The 18,474-nt window shown below is 39.9% G+C and overlaps 3 protein-coding genes, 2 non-coding genes and 1 pseudogene across 5 annotated transcripts in view; 3 read left to right on the top strand and 3 right to left on the bottom strand.

Annotated features, from left to right (window-relative positions):
* LOC140291438 (uncharacterized) overlaps window positions 1-18,474 on the top strand; it is an 873,052-nt gene that overhangs the window by 178,127 nt on the left and 676,451 nt on the right. The gene's annotated exons all lie outside the window — the stretch shown is intronic.
* Window positions 1-18,474, bottom strand: part of LOC140295152 (NLR family CARD domain-containing protein 3-like) — a 229,674-nt gene that overhangs the window by 10,608 nt on the left and 200,592 nt on the right. Inside the window, exons 2-3 of the mRNA XM_072379638.1 lie at window positions 1,137-1,292; window positions 951-1,052 (exon numbers count right to left, since the gene is read on the bottom strand). Of these exons, the coding sequence (XP_072235739.1) occupies window positions 951-1,052; window positions 1,137-1,204 (170 nt within the window). The 5' untranslated portion in view covers window positions 1,205-1,292. The remainder of the gene's footprint in view (window positions 1-950; window positions 1,053-1,136; window positions 1,293-18,474) is intronic.
* LOC140295136 (uncharacterized) overlaps window positions 1-18,474 on the top strand; it is a 180,559-nt gene that overhangs the window by 109,757 nt on the left and 52,328 nt on the right. The gene's annotated exons all lie outside the window — the stretch shown is intronic.
* Window positions 10,618-10,736, bottom strand: LOC140298558 (5S ribosomal RNA). The gene has a single exon (XR_011914193.1). It is a non-coding gene; the product is annotated as a 5S ribosomal RNA (ribosomal RNA).
* LOC140296884 (5S ribosomal RNA) lies at window positions 11,094-11,199 on the top strand (annotated as a pseudogene).
* On the bottom strand, window positions 13,012-13,130 carry LOC140298435 (5S ribosomal RNA). The gene has a single exon (XR_011914082.1). It is a non-coding gene; the product is annotated as a 5S ribosomal RNA (ribosomal RNA).

Below are 18,474 nucleotides of genomic sequence, written 5' to 3'. Positions count from 1 at the left end.
TGTGAAGAAGTTTTCAAATATTTCACCATGAAGCCAATCTGAGTATAAATAGGCCTATAGGCCTATAAATAACACACCAAACTTAGTAAATTAATCCTAAATAATGATAAAATAACGTCAATAGTTTTAAGTCGAGACAACTGAACAACAACAGAGCAGGACAACAACAACAGGCCCTCCCTCCCTGCTAGTCTGGAGTCAGTCAGTCAGTCCAATGGCAGGACAGACTATTGTCTGTGACATATGTGACATATTCATTTTATATAAGCAAACTTTCATGAAGCAAACACTAAAGCTGAGTTTGTAATGAACAAATCCTAGCCAGGTACATAACATTTATCCGAAGCTAGCTAGCAGGACAAATAAACAAACAAAATGTTACTCCTCCAGCTGTCCGGCCCACATCACCAACACATGCCTTAACTTTATCCTTAGAGCGTTTTTCTTCCTCCATTTTCTTTTTCTCCTGCTTTTCCACTAATATAACTTATTTTTGATGCCATTACGACGTTTGTCTTGTTTACTTTTCTCGCTAACAGGAATGATGGGTAGATAAATCATTCCCCTCATACTTGTCGACGGCCAGCGACACCACTCAATGTGTGACAGTGCTGTCCAACAAATGTGACCTAATACTGCCACAAAAATACCAGCAACAGTTCCACTTTGCAGTTTATTTTATTTATGTCCTACATTTGTTTTTTATTAATATAAGCGATGTAATAAATACATGAGATAGGTACAATAAATACAGGACATTTTAATTCTCCTCAGATGAGACTGAACATGCAGAGGTTTGTGGAAAACATCCAACACACACCGCTTCACATATGAACATAGAAATGGATGTGAAACAGAGCTGAGCTCACATTAAACACATGTTGGAATAAAAACTGTTCAAACTGACTCTGCTACATTTTACTCTGTTACAACATTTACACTCAGCTCACCTCTGAAAGGATGGATGTTGGTCTGATTTGAAGTCACCCTCGCGACCCATTGACAGATCGCTCTTCATGGACACACAGCTTGGTTCAGGTTCAGGTTGGTTCCTGTGAATAAAGGTGGTTTGGTGATGTAAGTGCTGAGCTCTGACATGGAGAAGAGTCATGGACAGTTAGAGATGGTCATCTCACCTCTGAGCTTTGCTCTGGCTCTCATGTTCCCCACACAGAGTGGTTTTAGTGTCCTCACACTGCTCCATGCTGCTGAATTCACATCAACTCACACACACTTTCTACCTTCATCTGCAGAGGAAACACAAATCATTCATCTGCACATCAACTCCAATCCTCCTCTCCATCATTTGGGCTGTAAAAATATCAGCTGCTGTACTTCCATCAGTCCGGCATGGAGCTACCACCCAGCACACTCATGATGATGATGGACCATTACGTACATTTACTGACATGAAACAGGACGGAGATCAACTGATTTAACGTCTGAACCAGAAACTGACTAATATGCTGTTAATAACAGAACCTTCTACCCTGGGAAGGTTCCATCTTTGTAAGTAGGTTCCATCTTATGTTTAAAAGTACAAATAAAATGTCCCTGATAAAAACTTGAATGAAACTTTTTAACTTTTAGTTGAATTCAACAAACAAAAATAAACAAAGACGAAGGATTATTACTCACATACAAAGGAAAAAGCTGAATGAAACATCACAAACTGACCCATAAAGTAGACAGAACATCTGAATCTACTTAATTTCATAATTAGACAATATTAGTGGATTATATGTTCCATCAGAGCTGCACACAGCTTCATAACTGACTACAGTCAGACACATTTAACTGACAGTCATGTTATTTTATTCTGAAAGGTGACACAGGAAGCAGCAGGAAGCTGCTGGGTCTGACTGTAATGGAGGAGCTGATGGTTTCATTCTATAAAGATCAGTTCTTCATGTAGAAAACAAACATCATCAGCTGATCATCGTGTTGTTTGATTCCAGTTCATCAATGATCTGATAATCATGGAGATTTGTCTTAAAACTCAAAAGTGATCAAAGTTTGTTCTGAAATAAGAAGGGAGCATGTTCCCCAAACATTACAGAGCAGAAACAAACAGCTTACAGGTTACAGACAAAGTTATTTCAGACAAATTTCATACTTATAGTTTGTTCAAACTATAGAAAATGTTGCAGAAGACTTCAGTCTGACACAGGTGAGCTGCTTTATGGAATTATCAGGAGCTCCACCCCTGGTAGGATGAGCACAGGCAGGGGGAGGGGATCCCAATAAGAACAGGTTTTACAGGACGACTCAGGTGAGAAAGACACAAAACAACTGAGTGAAACAAACCACAGCTGAATATTTCTCACACAATATGCAGCCATTTTATTAAATGGTTCAATTAAATTCAAAAGCAATTTCTGAAAAAACAATAAATATGACCTTTCTGTGTGTAAAGTCATCCTCAGCTCAAACAACTTTTCCAGTCCACGAATTTGAATAACTGAGGAATTACGAAAACGTTCCTAATCCAGGTTTACCTTCAGCTGAACAGCAGCAACAAGTCTCTGAAGATCACAATGAGTTTCTGTGATGCCTGAACAAGCGTTTCTGTGAAGAGATGCAGAGCAATAAAAGATTCACTGATCTCCTCTGAAATGGAAGAAATGTAAAGTTGAAACATGAAAATTGTTGAGGAAAGCTAAAGTTCTTTAAGTAGAGTAAATCGAGCTTATTGCTTCCAACACATGAAGTTACAGAACCAGACAAACACTCAGAAACTGAGCCAGATGCTGTGCTAACAGCCAGAATTCAGCACACTGCGGGTTGGGCTTACAGTGGATGCTCTTTGCTCAGGTAAAAGCTACAAATCCTAGAAAAGCTCAGATAAAGTTCTGCAGTGACTGTATCTGCCAATCAACAAGCCAGTGTTGTTCTGAAATATGATTCTTTGCTAAGTCTGACCCTCTTTGGTCTGTAGTTAACCTATTACAGCACTGTCAGATGCATTCAGCTGGACTTCTGCTCAGTGGGTGTTATAGGGGGATAAATCCTTCACAAAGACTTTCCACAATCTTAGAATCTGTTAAAAATTAACTTTCCATCTGCTTTTTTAAACTTACAGTGGACAGGCATGTAGAATTGGACTGAAACGTGTTTTAGAGACCATTCTTACAGTGGATGCATAAAGATTGTCCCTGAAGGTTAGTATGCAGGGTTCCTGCTCAGAAAAGAGCCAAAATCAGAAACAAATGATCTAAAATCCAAAGCAGCTCAACGTCGGTTTCATGTCCTCTGCTGCAGAAAGACTGTGGACATAAAACTCTGAAACTAAACTCATTGCTAATCCTTCAGGTTTACTGAGAAAACACAAAGCCAGGTTCTCCAAATCCTTCCCATCTTTTCAAGATTTTAAAACTGAAATCAACTCTTTAAATTAATATAGGAATGTTAGGAAATGGTCTCTTAATGCCAATATTGTGTAAGAACTTGTCTAATGGTTTTCATTATTAATGAAATGTATGCATGTAACAGTCCCTTGTTGTTATGTTATGTTTATGCATTTAGCAGACGCTTTTATCCAAAGCGACTTACAGATAGGGTAAGGGGGTCATGCCTAAGGACCCCTACTGGGGGTTGTACAATCTGTCAGCTAATCTATAAATGATCATATTTATGATTTTGTGCCTGTTTTCAATAATAATGATTGTTAATGAAAAACATTTTTATTGTAACATTGGTTTTAATTACACCATTATCACTAATATGTTACATTATCTATTTTATATTTTTATTATTTATTTCAGTAAAATGTATTACATTATCAATGTGCTGATGACAGGGTGTGACTTTGTTTCAATCATTTTGGTTATAACTTATAAATGAAAGAGCAAATGAAATTCGTCGCCTTCGGAGAAGATGTTTCCTCCTCTGATCTGGTGGTGTAACATCAATGTAGAAAAATAAGTTCTGGGGTTCTGAGATCCTCAAGAGTTCCTTTACAACCCTCCCAGATAATAACTGGGATGCTGCTCCATGTTTTAGTTTGAAGCTGACATGTAACAACAACTCAGTGTTTAAGCCTGGGCCATCTTTATAGTCTGCTGCTGCTCTTATTCCACATATTGTTCTCACTCAGTAACACAAAAAGTAACACATGTTGTGCACGGCGCTGGTCCCACAGTTACAGTTTTACAGTTACAGTTTCACAGTTACAGTTTCACAGTTACAGCAGTGAATCAACAGAAAGGACGATGCTGCAGATTGTGTCTGTTTCTGCTTGAACTAAGCTGCCAACAGCAGATATTATAGTCAAACATTAAAAATAGTTTCCGTTACCTTCAGACGGAGAATTTCACGGAGCAAATAATCTGCGTCACAAAAAGATGGAAGTTTAGTGGAAAGTGAAACTAAACTCTTACAGACACACCCAGAGTGGCGTTTTGTCTGAAATTAACATCCTAACCAGTTCAGTTTAAAGTTTAACTCTGTTTAACTATGGAGGAGAAATGTTAACATCTGAATGATTGATGGACTTTACACAGCCCGGCATCACTGTGAAACTGTTCAACTGTAAAACAAATACCAAGAAAACTGATCTTTTCCTGATAAGTTCAGGAAACTTTAGTGATATTAAGTAACTTCCCTCAAACAGATCGGTCAACATGTGTCGTAGTGAAGTTACTGCATAAAGTCTCATATCATATTCAAAGTTTACTTTCATAAACTAAAAAGAGGTTGAGAAACAGTAAATACAAAGTCATTATAGATTCACTTGCTGTGTCACCAAAGATATATTGTCTGTCAACAGCCTCCTTGATTCTCTTACCATCAGCTGATTTAAATGTTAATCTTTCATCCAACACAAACAAACAGGATGGAAAATACAGACTGAATCCAGACAAACAGGTTCATTGCAGACCTGTAGAAGCATCTTTTATCACTCTGCATGTTTTTTTCCATCAGGTGACTCTGTGGGTTTGTCTTTTCATTGTAAGTTTTACTTTTACAATGATTTCACAGATTCAGCCTCCTGCTGTCCTTATAATGTGAGTATTGATGTTTATTATAACAGTTACTGAATAGGCACAAGTACGGAGGAAATTATTTTAGTGTTTTCACAGACAACCCTTGCTTTATTTAGGAATACATTTTCTAAAGGAAAATGATTTCCTGGTGCAGGAGCTACTGATACTGCAGCCTCTCTGTGAGCTGTTGCCCTTCAGGAAGAATTCATGTAAATGTTCTTGTGTCATAACTGAAGGTAACTTAGTGGCCAATATAGATACATCCCAGGTCCCCAAAGAACGATGAAACAGTTTGATCAGAAGGTGAACACAATGATATTTCATGGAGAAAATACTCAAATTTCATATCATTTTTGGATTTCCAGTCATAACATCAGTGAGTCCTTTAAAACAGATGCCTGTGTTTTCTTTAACTCCACATTGTTCTCAGACTGAGTCAGAGGAGGAGGAGTCTGACAGCTTCAGATGCTTCATCTCCTCTTTCAAACCCTCCATCTTATTGTCTCAGATTACAGACATGTTTCCCTCTCTGAAGGCAACCATCAGTGGTGGTTCTGGGTCCTCTTCTTCTTATTTCCTTCTTTTCCTGAACTGGGCACCTGATGACTTTCTTGACCTTTTATATTCCATCCTTCATTGAACACGCACTTGACTTGCTCTGTGAAAAGCCTCTGACGTAATCTGCATCTGTCTTCTTCTTCTGCATGATATGCTGTATGGTTTCAGCTTGTTACATATTGTTGGAACTAGAAAAACCCAAACAGTCGAATCTGTATATTCAGCTATAAAAATAACTGAATACTTTTTTTTTCTTCCTCTCGTGCGCCCTTTCACAGATTACGCCCTGGGTTGATTTCCCACTTTGATCATAGCAAAAACCGCCCCTGGCAAGCATCCAAGTTACCAGGTAGCTGTTACCCTAACAGTGCCTGTGGGCAGCTGCTCATGTGGAACGTCCTGTAGTGCACTGCGTCGGCTGCATTCCTGGCTGTGTCAAACAATGTCAATTGAAAAAGACGAGCTTCAGCCTCTGAGTCACAGCAGAGTGATAGAGCCATGTGCCAGCCTTTAAAAACAGACGGCATTCTTTTCTTCCATCAACCAAGTAACTCGCAATTGGAGCCATTTTTTTTCTTGTTAATGCTGTAAACATGCTGTTAGTGTGCAAACCTGTGATAGTTGTTGTACTGTATTAAAAAAACAGACTGAAATAATAATAATGAATAGTTTCTCAGCCTTTGATAGCTGTTTGTGAAGTTTTGTGCTCGTGCGCTACGTTCACTCACATCCTGTGCATCTCTGGGGGCTAAGCCCCCCCCTGTCCTTAAGACCTAGTGACGCCCCTGACATCAACTCAAATCCTCCTTCCTTTTAAGGGTTAACATGTTGCTGAATAACTTTTATCTTTTGTAGGATCTACTCTTTCATTCTCAACCATTCCAATAATTTGGTTAGATTTTCATCAGCAGGAGCAGCTCTTTACAGAGTTTTTATGCATGCAGCCCCTGATCTTAAACATCTCCTCTAAACTGACTTTTAGACACTTCAGAGTTTCTTCTCCTGCTGACACCTGAAAAACAGCAGCATTTGTGCTCTGAATGTAATGAATAAATATCAACAACAGAAACTAAAGGATGATTTAAAGAATGATTTCAGTCTGAATGTGAAGTCTGACTGAAAGAGCAGCAGAATCCCACACTGCAGGTTCTGATTGGTCCAACTGGATCCTGTAGCACAATGCAGGAAGTGAAAAGACTGAACCACAAGGAACACTGAACACCTTCATACATACACTGCATCACAGCTTCATAACGGAAGGTCTGACAGGAAGCTGCTCTTTCTGACTTTAAAGGTGGAGACGACACTTTGATTCCAGGAACTAAAAACATGAAGCAGTTTGTTTGAGAAGGAAACAAACAAACAAAAAACCATCAGCTGATCATCATGTTGATTGATTCCAGTTAATCAATAATCTGATAATCATCTATATTTGTTTTCAAACACAAACTGATCAAAGCTTGCTCTGAAATAAGAAGTGAACATGTTCTCCAACATTACAGAGCAGAAACAAACAGGAAAGTCTGAACTTACAGATTGTTCAGAGCTAAAGAAGGAGAAGAGTCTCCGCTCGACAGACTGAGACACAGGTGAGCTGCTTCCTGGAACCAGTCAGAGCAGAGTCCAGCTGTGATGGAGGCAGGACTGATAGAAGCTGTCTGACCAGTGGAGCTAAAACACATCTCCAAGTTACTGAACAACAAAGTCTGAACTTTGTACTGCTGTTCTATCTGAATGATCCAACCTCTAAATTCCACTCATGAACACGTCTGTGCTTTCTGTAGGGCTGTCTCAGGTGTGTTCAGGTGTGACTGATGATTTTTGACTCTCCATTAGAGGCTGCTAAAGTACACAGAACCTCTTTTTAAGTAGAGGCACATATACTTTTGTAAAAAATTAACTAAAATACTTTGTCAAAAATAAAAGTTCTGCTTCAACTTAAAAAGTACAGGTTCTGAAATTTACCTTTTTGGTCTAAAAGTATAAAGTAACCTGTTTTAAGGGAAATTTCCACAGCTCTGTGAATGCAAAGCTAACTGAACCTCACATCATCACCTTTATTCAACCAGGAAGTCTCACTGAGATCAGAGAGCTAATGCAAGAATGTCCAGATCATCATCTGATCTGAGGAATCTTATATCTCTGTGATTTTAAACTGGATGAAGAAGGAATTACTGAAGATAATCTACACTGTCAACACATTTGCCAAGAATCCTTCTTCCAGCCGACAGCTTCAAACAGTTAAACACAGTGATGGATGAGGACTAACTTCCTGCTCTGAATCTACTCTGTGAGCAGAGTTCACTTTCATCCATGTCATTAGTTTCTGACTCTTCTTGTCACAGACGCCACGCTCAATCTCTTAGTCTCTGTCTAGTTATTTTTGTTGTGCTGTCTGTCACCGGCCGATGGAAACACCACCCATTACTGTCCCATCCATGTAGGCTGAAAGCAGTCCTAATGTTGGGAAGGCTCACAGTGGGTTCTGGTTGTTAACACATAGATGAGGAGACAGTTCAGTGTGTGAGGATAAAAGCAGAGGAGAACCTGGGACATCTGAGCAGATCTGGGATCAGCACCTTGGATATCAGCAGGGATTCTTAGGAAGGAAGGAAATGGGATGAATCTGCAGACTGCAGGAAGATCTGTTAACAGTCTGCAGACTAATGTGAGACAATAATATTTCTGTGTTCTGCTTAGCTTCCGAGATCGGACGAGATCGGGCGTGTTCAGGGTGGTATGGCCGTAAGCGACAGAATCTGTCACAAATCAGCTTTTTATAGATGCTGAACCAACATCTATTACTGTGTTCTGACTTCTAGAATATAATGTAACTGTTTAAAAATGAGCAATTTGTGATGATTTCATCTAACTAAGCAGCCTCGCTCTCTCTGTGTGACGCTGAACACAAAACTACACACAGGGAACAGAAGAGGTCGACAGACACTAAGTTATCTGAGAGTCTCACTTTCAGCTGCAGAGAACCAACACGAGAGAGAAGAACATGTGCAGGATCAGCATCAGCCCCTCAAGCCAATTAGGTGAAAAAAATAAAAGAAACATATGGTTCAAGCAGCTATATAATAGATATTTGTTACGGTGACTTTTGCTTACGGCCACACCACCCTGAACATCCCGATCTCGAAAGCTAAGCAGGGGGCCTGGTTAGTATTTGGATGGGAGACCGGCTGGGAATAACAGGTGCTGTAAGCTTTTTCTCTTCTCTCTACAACCTGCAGGGGGCGCTGACACACTTCACATCCACAATCAAATCAATTCACCAGAAAGCTTCTTTTTTGAAACAAATTCTCCAGAAACTGGAAGTGATCAATGCTGGATCATCACTGGAATCACACAGTCTTAAAGTGGAGCTTCTTCTTCTTCTGTTTCTATGCAGCTGAACACTCACATCATGATGATGACTGACGTGTGTAGAAATCCTGCTCTTCAGCACATTTCATTTCTCATCCAACGAGGTTTAAAGTTCCCATTTTTCAGCTTTGATGCTGCTTCCACATCTCTTATTGTCTGTAATGCAGCTTCAGCTGTTATTTGATGTCTTTTGTTGAAACATGTGATCACCTCATGACACATCAGGAAGTTGATCAGCTTCAGCTGCTGCTGATTTGTTGGCAGACGCCTCAGTTTCTCTTTGGCTCTCAGTTTGCTGGTTCCTGGATTTCCTGGATCTGTTGACATGTCCCAGGTACTTGTTGTGTTTGATCCTCATACATTTAACTTTGTCCTTAGAAAGGATGAGTTCCAAAAAGGGAAACAGGGACTGCTTTTGCATTTCACACAGCCTATATCATGCCAATGTTCATTTGGGGCTGCAGTTTTTGCTTTAGTTTCAGACTTGTTATTAGACTGGAATGTTGAGGAGTTTCTGTGACAGATAGGCTCCAGTCCCCCTGAAACCATGAATTAAAGAAAGTGGAAGGATGGAAAGTTTTGGGGACATTTATTCATTCATTCCACTTCAGCATTTCTGTTTCAGGGAAGATTCCAACTTTAATGACATTTTTTTTTATATCAGATTTAATGTGAAGTTATCCTGAAGAAAATGAATATGACCACTTACAAAACAATAATGGACTTTTAAATCAGTTTTTCAAAGAGGTAAGTTATGGTTGAAATTTCTTATGGCTTTGATTTAGATTCAGTTTGATGGTCAGTTCACCCCCAGACGGTGCAACTTACCCCCTGACCCGGATCAGCTTAACCCTAACCTGGGGCAAACAGGAAGCCTTTAGCTTATAATTCACTTATAAAAGCTGATTATGAACTTCTTTCAATTTGATTAGTGTTGATTTTGAGTCAGGTGACAGTGGTGTAGATCCTTTACAAGCACTGATGCCACACTGAGAAATATTCAACTCCCAGTAAAAGTTCTGCATCTAAAACCTCACTCAGGCAAAAGAATCAAAGTGTCATCAGCAACATTTACTAACACTTCCACCAGTAAAAGTATTTATTCTGCAGAGCAGCTCTCAGTGTTTGCTGTTAGATATAAAGTTGCCTGTTTGACAGTTTAAAGTGGCTGCACGTGCACTTTTTCTATCTGGCCTCAGTAAATCTCTGTAATTTATTCATTTGTGTTTGGAAAACATTGTAAACTTTATTTCTGAGCCCACATCAGTGGGTTCTGGTTGTTAACACGTAGATGAGGAGACAGTTCAGTGTGTGAGGATAAAAGCAGAGGAGAACCTGGGACATCTGAGCAGATCTGGGATCAGCACCTTGGATATCAGCAGGGATTCTTAGGAAGGAAGGAAATGGGATGAATCTGCAGACTGCAGGAAGATCTGTTAACAGTCTGCAGACTAATGTGAGACAATAATATTTGTGTGTGTTTGTATCCAGAAGAATTCAGACAGATGAAGTCACTGTGAGCTGAGCAGTGCTGGAAGATGATATGACAGAGTGACCTAAATGAGGTTTATGTGTGCGCTCATTTCCAGTCTTTGACAAAGATTGAAAAGTGAATTTATTTGACCGATTTCCTTCCTGATGTGAAGTATGTCATGAAGCTGTCCGTGTTGAGTGAGCAGCAGCGCCTCCTGCAGGTGTAAAAAGCTTACAGCACCTGGTATTCCCAGGCGGTCTCCCATCCAAGTACTAACCAGGCCCGACCCTGCTTAGCTTCCGAGATCGGACGAGATCGGGCGTGTTCAGGGTGGTATGGCCGTAAGCGAGAGAATCAGTGACAAATCAGCTTTTTATAGATGCTGAACCAACATCTATTACTGTGTTCTGACTTCTAGAATATAATGTAACTGTTTAAAAATGAGCAATTTGTGATGATTTCATCTAACTAAGCAGCCTCGGTCTCTCTGTGTGACGCTGAACACAAAACTACACACAGGGAACAGAAGAGGTCGACAGACACTAAGTTATCTGAGAGTCTCACTTTCAGCTGCAGAGAACCAACACGAGAGAGAAGAACATGTGCAGGATCAGCATCAGCCCCTCAAGCCAATTAGGTGAAAAAAATAAAAGAAACATATGGTTCAAGCAGCTATATAATAGATATTTGTTACGGTGACTTTTGCTTACGGCCACACCACCCTGAACACGCCCGATCTCGAAAGCTAAGCAGGGGGCCTGGTTAGTATTTGGATGGGAGACCGCCTGGGAATACCAGGCGCTGTAAGCTTTTTCTCTTCTCTCTACAACCTGCAGGGGGCGCTGACACACTTCACATCCACAATCAAATCAATTCACCAGAAAGCTTCTTTTTTTAAACAAATTCTCTAGAAACTGGAAGTGATCAATGCTGGATCATCACTGGAATCACACAGTCTTAAAGTGGAGCTTCTTCTTCTTATGTTTCTATGCAGCTGAACACTCACATCATGATGATGACTGACGTGTGTAGAAATCCTGCTCTTCAGCACATTTCATTTCTCATCCAACGAGGTTTAAAGTTCCCATTTTTCAGCTTTGATGCTGCTTCCACATCTCTTATTGTCTGTAATGCAGCTTCAGCTGTTATTTGATGTCTTTTGTTGAAACATGTGATCACCTCATGACACATCAGGAAGTTGATCAGCTTCAGCTGCTGCTGATTTGTTGGCAGACGCCTCAGTTTCTCTTTGGCTCTCAGTTTGCTGGTTCCTGGATTTCCTGGATCTGTTGACATGCCCCAGGTACTTGTTGTGTTTGATCCTCATACATTTAACTTTGTCCTTAGAAAGGATGAGTTCCAAAAAGGGAAACAGGGACTGCTTTTGCATTTCACACAGCCTATATCATGCCAATGTTCATTTGGGGCTGCAGTTTTTGCTTTAGTTTCAGACTTGTTATTAGACTGGAATGTTGAGGAGTTTCTGTGACAGATAGGCTCCAGTCCCCCTGAAACCATGATTTAAAGAAAGTGGAAGGATGGAAAGTTTTGGGGACATTTATTCATTCATTCCACTTCAGCATTTCTGTTTCAGGGAAGATTCCAACTTTAATGACATTTTTTTTATCAGATTTAATGTGAAGTTATCCTGAAGAAAATTAATATGACCACTTACAAAACAATAATGGACTTTTAAATCAGTTTTTCAAAGAGTTAAGTTATGGTTGAAATTTCTTATGGCTTTGATTTAGATTCAGTTTGATGGTCAGTTCACCTCCAGACGGTGCAACTTACCCCCTGACCCGGATCAGCTTAGCCCTAACCTGGGGCAAACAGGAAGCCTTTAGCTTATAATTCACTTATAAAAGGTGACAGTGGTGTAGATCCTTTACAAGCACTGATGCCACACTGAGAAATATTCAACTCCCAGTAAAAGTTCTGCATCTAAAACCTCACTCAGGTAAAAGAATCAAAGTGTCATCAGCAACATTTACTAACACTTCCACCAGTAAAAGTATTTATTCTGCAGAGCAGCTCTCAGTGTTTGCTGTTAGATATAAAGTTGCCTGTTTGACAGTTTGAAGTGGCTGCACGTGCACTTTTTCTATCTGGCCTCAGCAAATCTCTGTAATTTATTCATTTGTGTTTGGAAAACATTGGAAACTTTATTTCTGAGCCCACATCAGTGGGTTCTGGTTGTTAAAACATAGATGAGGAGACAGTTCAGTGTGTGAGGATAAAAGCAGAGGAGAACCTGGGACATCTGAGCAGATCTGGGATCAGCACCTTGGATATCAGCAGGGATTCTTAGGAAGGAAGGAAATGGGATGAATCTGCAGACTGCAGGAAGATCTGTTAACAGTCTGCAGACTAATGTGAGACGATAATATTTGTGTGTGTTTGGTATCCAGAAGAATTGAGACAGATGAAGTCACTGTGAGCTGAGCAGTGCTGGAAGATGATATGACAGAGTGACCTAAATGAGGTTTATGTGTGCGCTCATTTCCAGTCTTTGACAAAGATTGAAAAGTGAATTTATTTTACCGATTTCCTTCCTGATGTGAATTATGTCATGAAGCTGTCCGTGTTGAGTGAGCAGCAGCGCCTCCTGCAGGTGTAAAAAGCTTACAGCACCTGGTATTCCCAGGCGGTCTCCCATCCAAGTACTAACCAGGCCCGACCCTGCTTAGCTTCCGAGATCGGACGAGATCGGGCGTGTTCAGGGTGGTATGGCCGTAAGCGAGAGAATCAGTCACAAATCAGCTTTTTATAGATGCTGAACCAACATCTATTACTGCGTTCTGACTTCTAGAATATAATGTAACTGTTTAAAAATGAGCAATTTGTGATGATTTCATCTAACTAAGCAGCCTCGGTCTCTCTGTGTGACTCTCTGGAGCTTCTTCTTCTTATGTTTCTATGCAGCTGAACACTCACATCATGATGATGACTGACGTGTGTAGAAATCCTGCTCTTCAGCACATTTAATTTCACATCCAACGAGGTTTAAAGTTCCCATTTTTCAGCTTTGATGCTGCTTCCACATATCTTATTGTCTGTAATGCAGCTGCAGCTGTTTTGTCTGTTTTGTTGGTCTGGTGATCAGTCACCTTCCTGCTGGTTCATTTTGGATGATTTAACCTGAAGGAGAAACTATTTATAGCTGTGGCTGGCTGCCTAAAGCTACTGCACAGGTCTGTGAGTGTGCTTCACAGCTATAAAAACACTAGAAGCTCTATACTGGACGCAGGAATCACTTGGAATATCTTTGAATCCTTCACAACATATTCAGCCTTCGGTATAACTCCAAGGGCAAAGGAAATCACATGTTGGACATATATAACCTTATGTATGATCCAAGAAAGCAATCATTCACAAAATTAAAACCACTAAATTAATTTCACTAAAGGGTGAAATGAATAACTAACTATCCAGTTACATACTGAGAAACCTTTGGTCCTGAATTTCACATCAATGCTAATTTTATACATCACATCAGGTCCAGTTTCCATACACTGACGTAATGATAGGAGGGTAGTGTTATGTCTCTGTGACCGTTTTGCATTCTTTGTCCTGTTCTGTGTTTCTGTCTTAGCTTTAGGTCTGCCATGTCCTCACCTTTTTCCTCAGTTCCCTCTGGTCTGGTCATCAGCTGCACTCACTCACCAATCACCCTCCACAGTATTTAGTCTCCCAGTTGTCATTCACTCATTGTCAAATCCTCGCCGTCTCTCATGTTTAAGTCAAGTAGTTATTTATGTCAGTTGGGTTTTTGTTTGTTCCTAAGGTTTTGTTTGGTCAGTTTAGGTTTTTTGGGATTCCCAAAAAAATATTTAGGAATAAATTCAGTTTTACATTTATAATCTCCATTTGGGTCCTCTCCCCTCACCTCCATGCCACCCTACGTGACAGGTAGTTTTAATGTTGTGGCTGACTGGTGTACAGAACATATAGATTAGTGGTCAGCCCATTCTGGGGATCCAGATTTCCAAAGACCAAACCCCAAAAATGTATAATTACTTTAGGATCGGGCAGATGAACGTATGAAAAGGTTTGAGATAATATGTGATTTAAAAAATCTGTCCTTTACCACGAGAGGCCTCACCACCATTTGAACAATTCAATTAAATTCAATTAAATTTTATTTATATAGCGCCAAATTACAACAATTGTCATCTCAAAGCACTTAAATAATATAGTCCAATTCAAGCCAATTGGAATTCAATTCATTGTAATCATAATGCAATTAATTCATATAGAGCCAATTCAAAATAATATCCTAGCTAAGGAAACCAACAGATTGCACTGAAACTTGTCTTCAGTCTAATCTCCCGTCCTGAGCGTGCCTGTGGCGACTGTGGAAAGGAACGACTCCTTTTTAACAGGAAGAAACCTCTGGCAGAACCAGACTCAGGAAGGGTGGCCATCCGCCTCGACCAGCTGGGGTTTGAGAAGACAGAAAAGAGGGGGGAAAAACACCATAACACCATTCAAAGGATATCTGTTGGAACAGGGAAACACAAGTTAATAACCACAATAATGTGACATGTACATAAAATCATTTGAGAAATTAAACAGGGGGAAAAAGAGAGCAAAGTAAGGAAAGATGTGACAGATGAGGTCCCCCAGCAGTCTAAGCATAGCAGCTTAACTATGGGATGTTTCAGGATTACCTGAGCCATCCCTAACTATAAGCTTTATCAAAAAGGAAAGTTTTATGCCTAATCTTAAAACTGATTTTAGCAATATAACGAAGGTGAAAGAAGGCAGTCTTAGAAACCAGTTTTGTATGTGTGTCAAATGATAAATTCTGGTCAAAAATAACTCCAAGTTCCCTCACTGTAGAACTAGAAGCCAAGGAAATACCATCTAGAGTAACTATATAACTAGACAAGTTCTCCCTGAAGCGCTCAGGTCCAAAGAGAACAACTTCAGTTTTGTCTGAATTTAAAAGCAGACAGTTCTGAGTCATCCAGGTCTTTATGTCTTTAAGACAGGCTTGTAGTCTGACCAACCTATTGGTTTCATCTGGTTTCATAGATAAGTACAGCTGAGTATCATCAGCATAACAATGGAAATTTATGCCATGCTGTCTAATAATGTTACCTAATGGAAGCATGTATAAAGTAAAAAGAATTGGTCCAAGCACAGAACCCTGAGGAACTCCATGACTTACTCCAATGTGTAAATAGTGGGACTTTCACAGTACCCCTGGCATAACTGGGTAAAAGTCCAAGATCTCCCTTCAAACTAAAAAGCAAACCAAAATTGGCTATCAGGGTGCACTAGAATGCATTAAAAATGCATTAGACAAGTCAACCACTGAGAAAAACTGTGCATCTGATGGAATTTGAGACAAAATAGTGTGTGGATTGGGCACAGTAGGAGCACGTGGCTGAACTGCAGCATTCACCGCTTGGAGGTCCTGTACAAAACGCCATTCATCTGGCTGGCCAGCATCTTTAATCTTTTTAACAGGAAACAATGGAGTGCGCACAGGTGAATTTTCACAAGGAACAATAACGCCTGTTTTCTGAAAAGATTGAAAAACAGGTTCAATCCCTTTAATTGCTTCAGGCTTCAAAGGGTATTGTTTTTTACATGGACAAAAGTCTGATTTAGGGGTGACAATTACTGGTTCACAGCCTTTTATCAACCCCACATCATATTTGCTCTTAGCCCAAAGATCATTGGGCACTTCAGCCAACATGGATATCGAAGACAAATCTGTTTCAGACAAAAAATATGCTTCAAAATGTGATTCTGTGGTAGGAATTAATTCCACAGTTCTTTGACAATGCATTGTAGTCAAAAAAGTTTTTTTTGTATGCTGACAATCGTTCAGAAAACATCAAATTTGGATCAGCAGGGGAAACGGTCCAATCCGTTTCTTTCTGACATGTAGCAACAAACTCTCCCACACCTTGTCAATGCCAATGTGTAGGTTTGGCCAAGGAAATGTGAGGGCGAGTACCACAAACATTAAAAAAATCGAATTGCTCTGGAGTGAGCGACACAGCCAATAAAGTAGGCGCACATATTTTTTCACTTCTTCTCATAGTCATTGTCAGGCCCCAAAGAAATGTGTGATGTGCAGTGCAAATCAGCAGGTTGCATGAAATCAGAAAGGGGTGAAACTAACGCTTTTGCTTCTTCCACTAGTTGTTGTGAAAAAGGAGAGCTGGTTTCCACTTAACTTTGGAGGACAATCAAACTCCCCTGAAATCACTACTCTGAGGAACTCCATGACTTACTCCAATGTGTGAGGAAGATTCTTCATTTACAAGAACAAACTGGAATCTATCAGATAAATATGACTTAAACCAGCCTAATGCAGTTCCTTTAATCCCAATAACATGTTCAAGTCTCTGTAACAGAATGCTGTGATAGATCGAATCAAATGAAGCACTGAGATCCAACAGGACAAGCACAGAAACAAGTCCGCTATCAGAGGCTAAGAGGAGATCATTGGTAACTTTCACCAGTGCTGTTTCTGTGCTATGATGCACTCTGAATCCTGACTGAAACTCTTCAAACAGATTATTTCTATGTAAATGATCACAAAGTTGAACTGCAACTATTTTTTCAAGAACTTTAGACGAAAAAGGGAGATTGGATATAGGTCGATAATTAGCCAACACTTCTGAATCAAGAGTAGGTTTTTTATGTAAAGGTTTAATTACTCTTCATCTACTCTGTCACCCCACAGAAGTACAGGAGAGGATATTTTGGTTTGACTCAAAAAGGACTTTTTAACTAAGTGTTGTTTTTCAGGCGGTTTGTCTTTCAGGCTTTTATAAACTACAGTGATGTCATGTCCTTTGATGACATGTTTCCATTGTGATGTCATGCAGAACTGTGAGGTCATAATCAGTGATGACATCACTTCTTGTGATGTCAGCAGCGATGGTGCTCTGTTCTCAGTCACCAGTCATCACGTGTGCTGTTCTGCTCTCTTTTTCAGCTTTATGATCTTAACTGTAAATAATATGCAGCACATGTTCATAGAGCCCAGGCAATGGTGGGAAACATGGATTGTATGAATGCTGAGTGAAATGTAAATGAAAACAGAAGCAGTGACCTGCAGATCCTTTATATATATGTGATAACTGAATCTGAATGTATCAGTGTCCAGGTCAGTAATAATGTATTTATTGTATGTTACGGTGCTCACAGCTGCTTTCTTCATGCCTCACCTGGAAGTATCTTTGAAGCTGCTTTGTATGTTGTCTACACAGACTGTGAAGCAAAAGTAACACAACAGCCACATCTTCAGGCTGTTCTCAGTGTTTCCAGCACAATCATTCAGCTGTTTCCATGCATAATACAGTAATAACAGTGTAGTTATGGTTGTTTCTATTCAGAGCTGCTTACAAGCAGAATGGGATTATTTCTACGTGTCGGCATACAGTGTATAACATCATTTCTAGTACAAATCTGACTTTGAAAGATGTTAAAATGACAGAATCAGCATGTAAATGATCAAATGTCTTCCTGTGGATGTTCTCAGATATGTACAGTATGAACACTGTGATCCTTTCCCACATGTCCCAGTATGTTTGATTGTGTTCCAAGTGAGGGTCAGACTGGAGAAAGTGTCATGAAGCTGTCACCCTTAAACAATCAATAAAAGCTCTGAATACAAAAGCATTTCAGTGTCATCTCTATAAGTAATGATGAAAGAAGCAAAAGCTTCAGCTGCACCTCCTGAGCTCTACTTTCCATATTGTCTACACTGACTGTGAATCAAAAGCAGCACAACAGCCACATCTTCAGCTTGTTGTTGAAAAGCTGTTCTGACAACATTCACAGCCCAATAAGCAGCACAGTGACAGCAGTGTAGTTGTGTTTGTGGGTCAGAGGAAATCTCATGTTCCAGCCATGTGATCCAGAACAACCCATGTGAGTGAAGGACAGACTGCAGCACTGATAAAAATGTCAGTTTGAGATGAATTCACAGGCATCAGTGTGTCAGCTGAACTGAAGGTGAACTGTTTGAGAGCTGAACACTGACAGGACTTTGTTTGCATGATGGAAACATGATGAAGAACAACATGACAAACTAAATCCATCATGTCAGAAGAC

Source organism: Leuresthes tenuis, unplaced genomic scaffold (genome assembly GCF_036924035.1).
Source record: "Leuresthes tenuis unplaced genomic scaffold, fLeuTen1.0.hap1 SCAF_1, whole genome shotgun sequence".
Lineage (NCBI taxonomy): Eukaryota > Metazoa > Chordata > Actinopteri > Atheriniformes > Atherinopsidae > Leuresthes > Leuresthes tenuis.
This window is presented reverse-complemented; position numbering and strand designations above follow the sequence as displayed.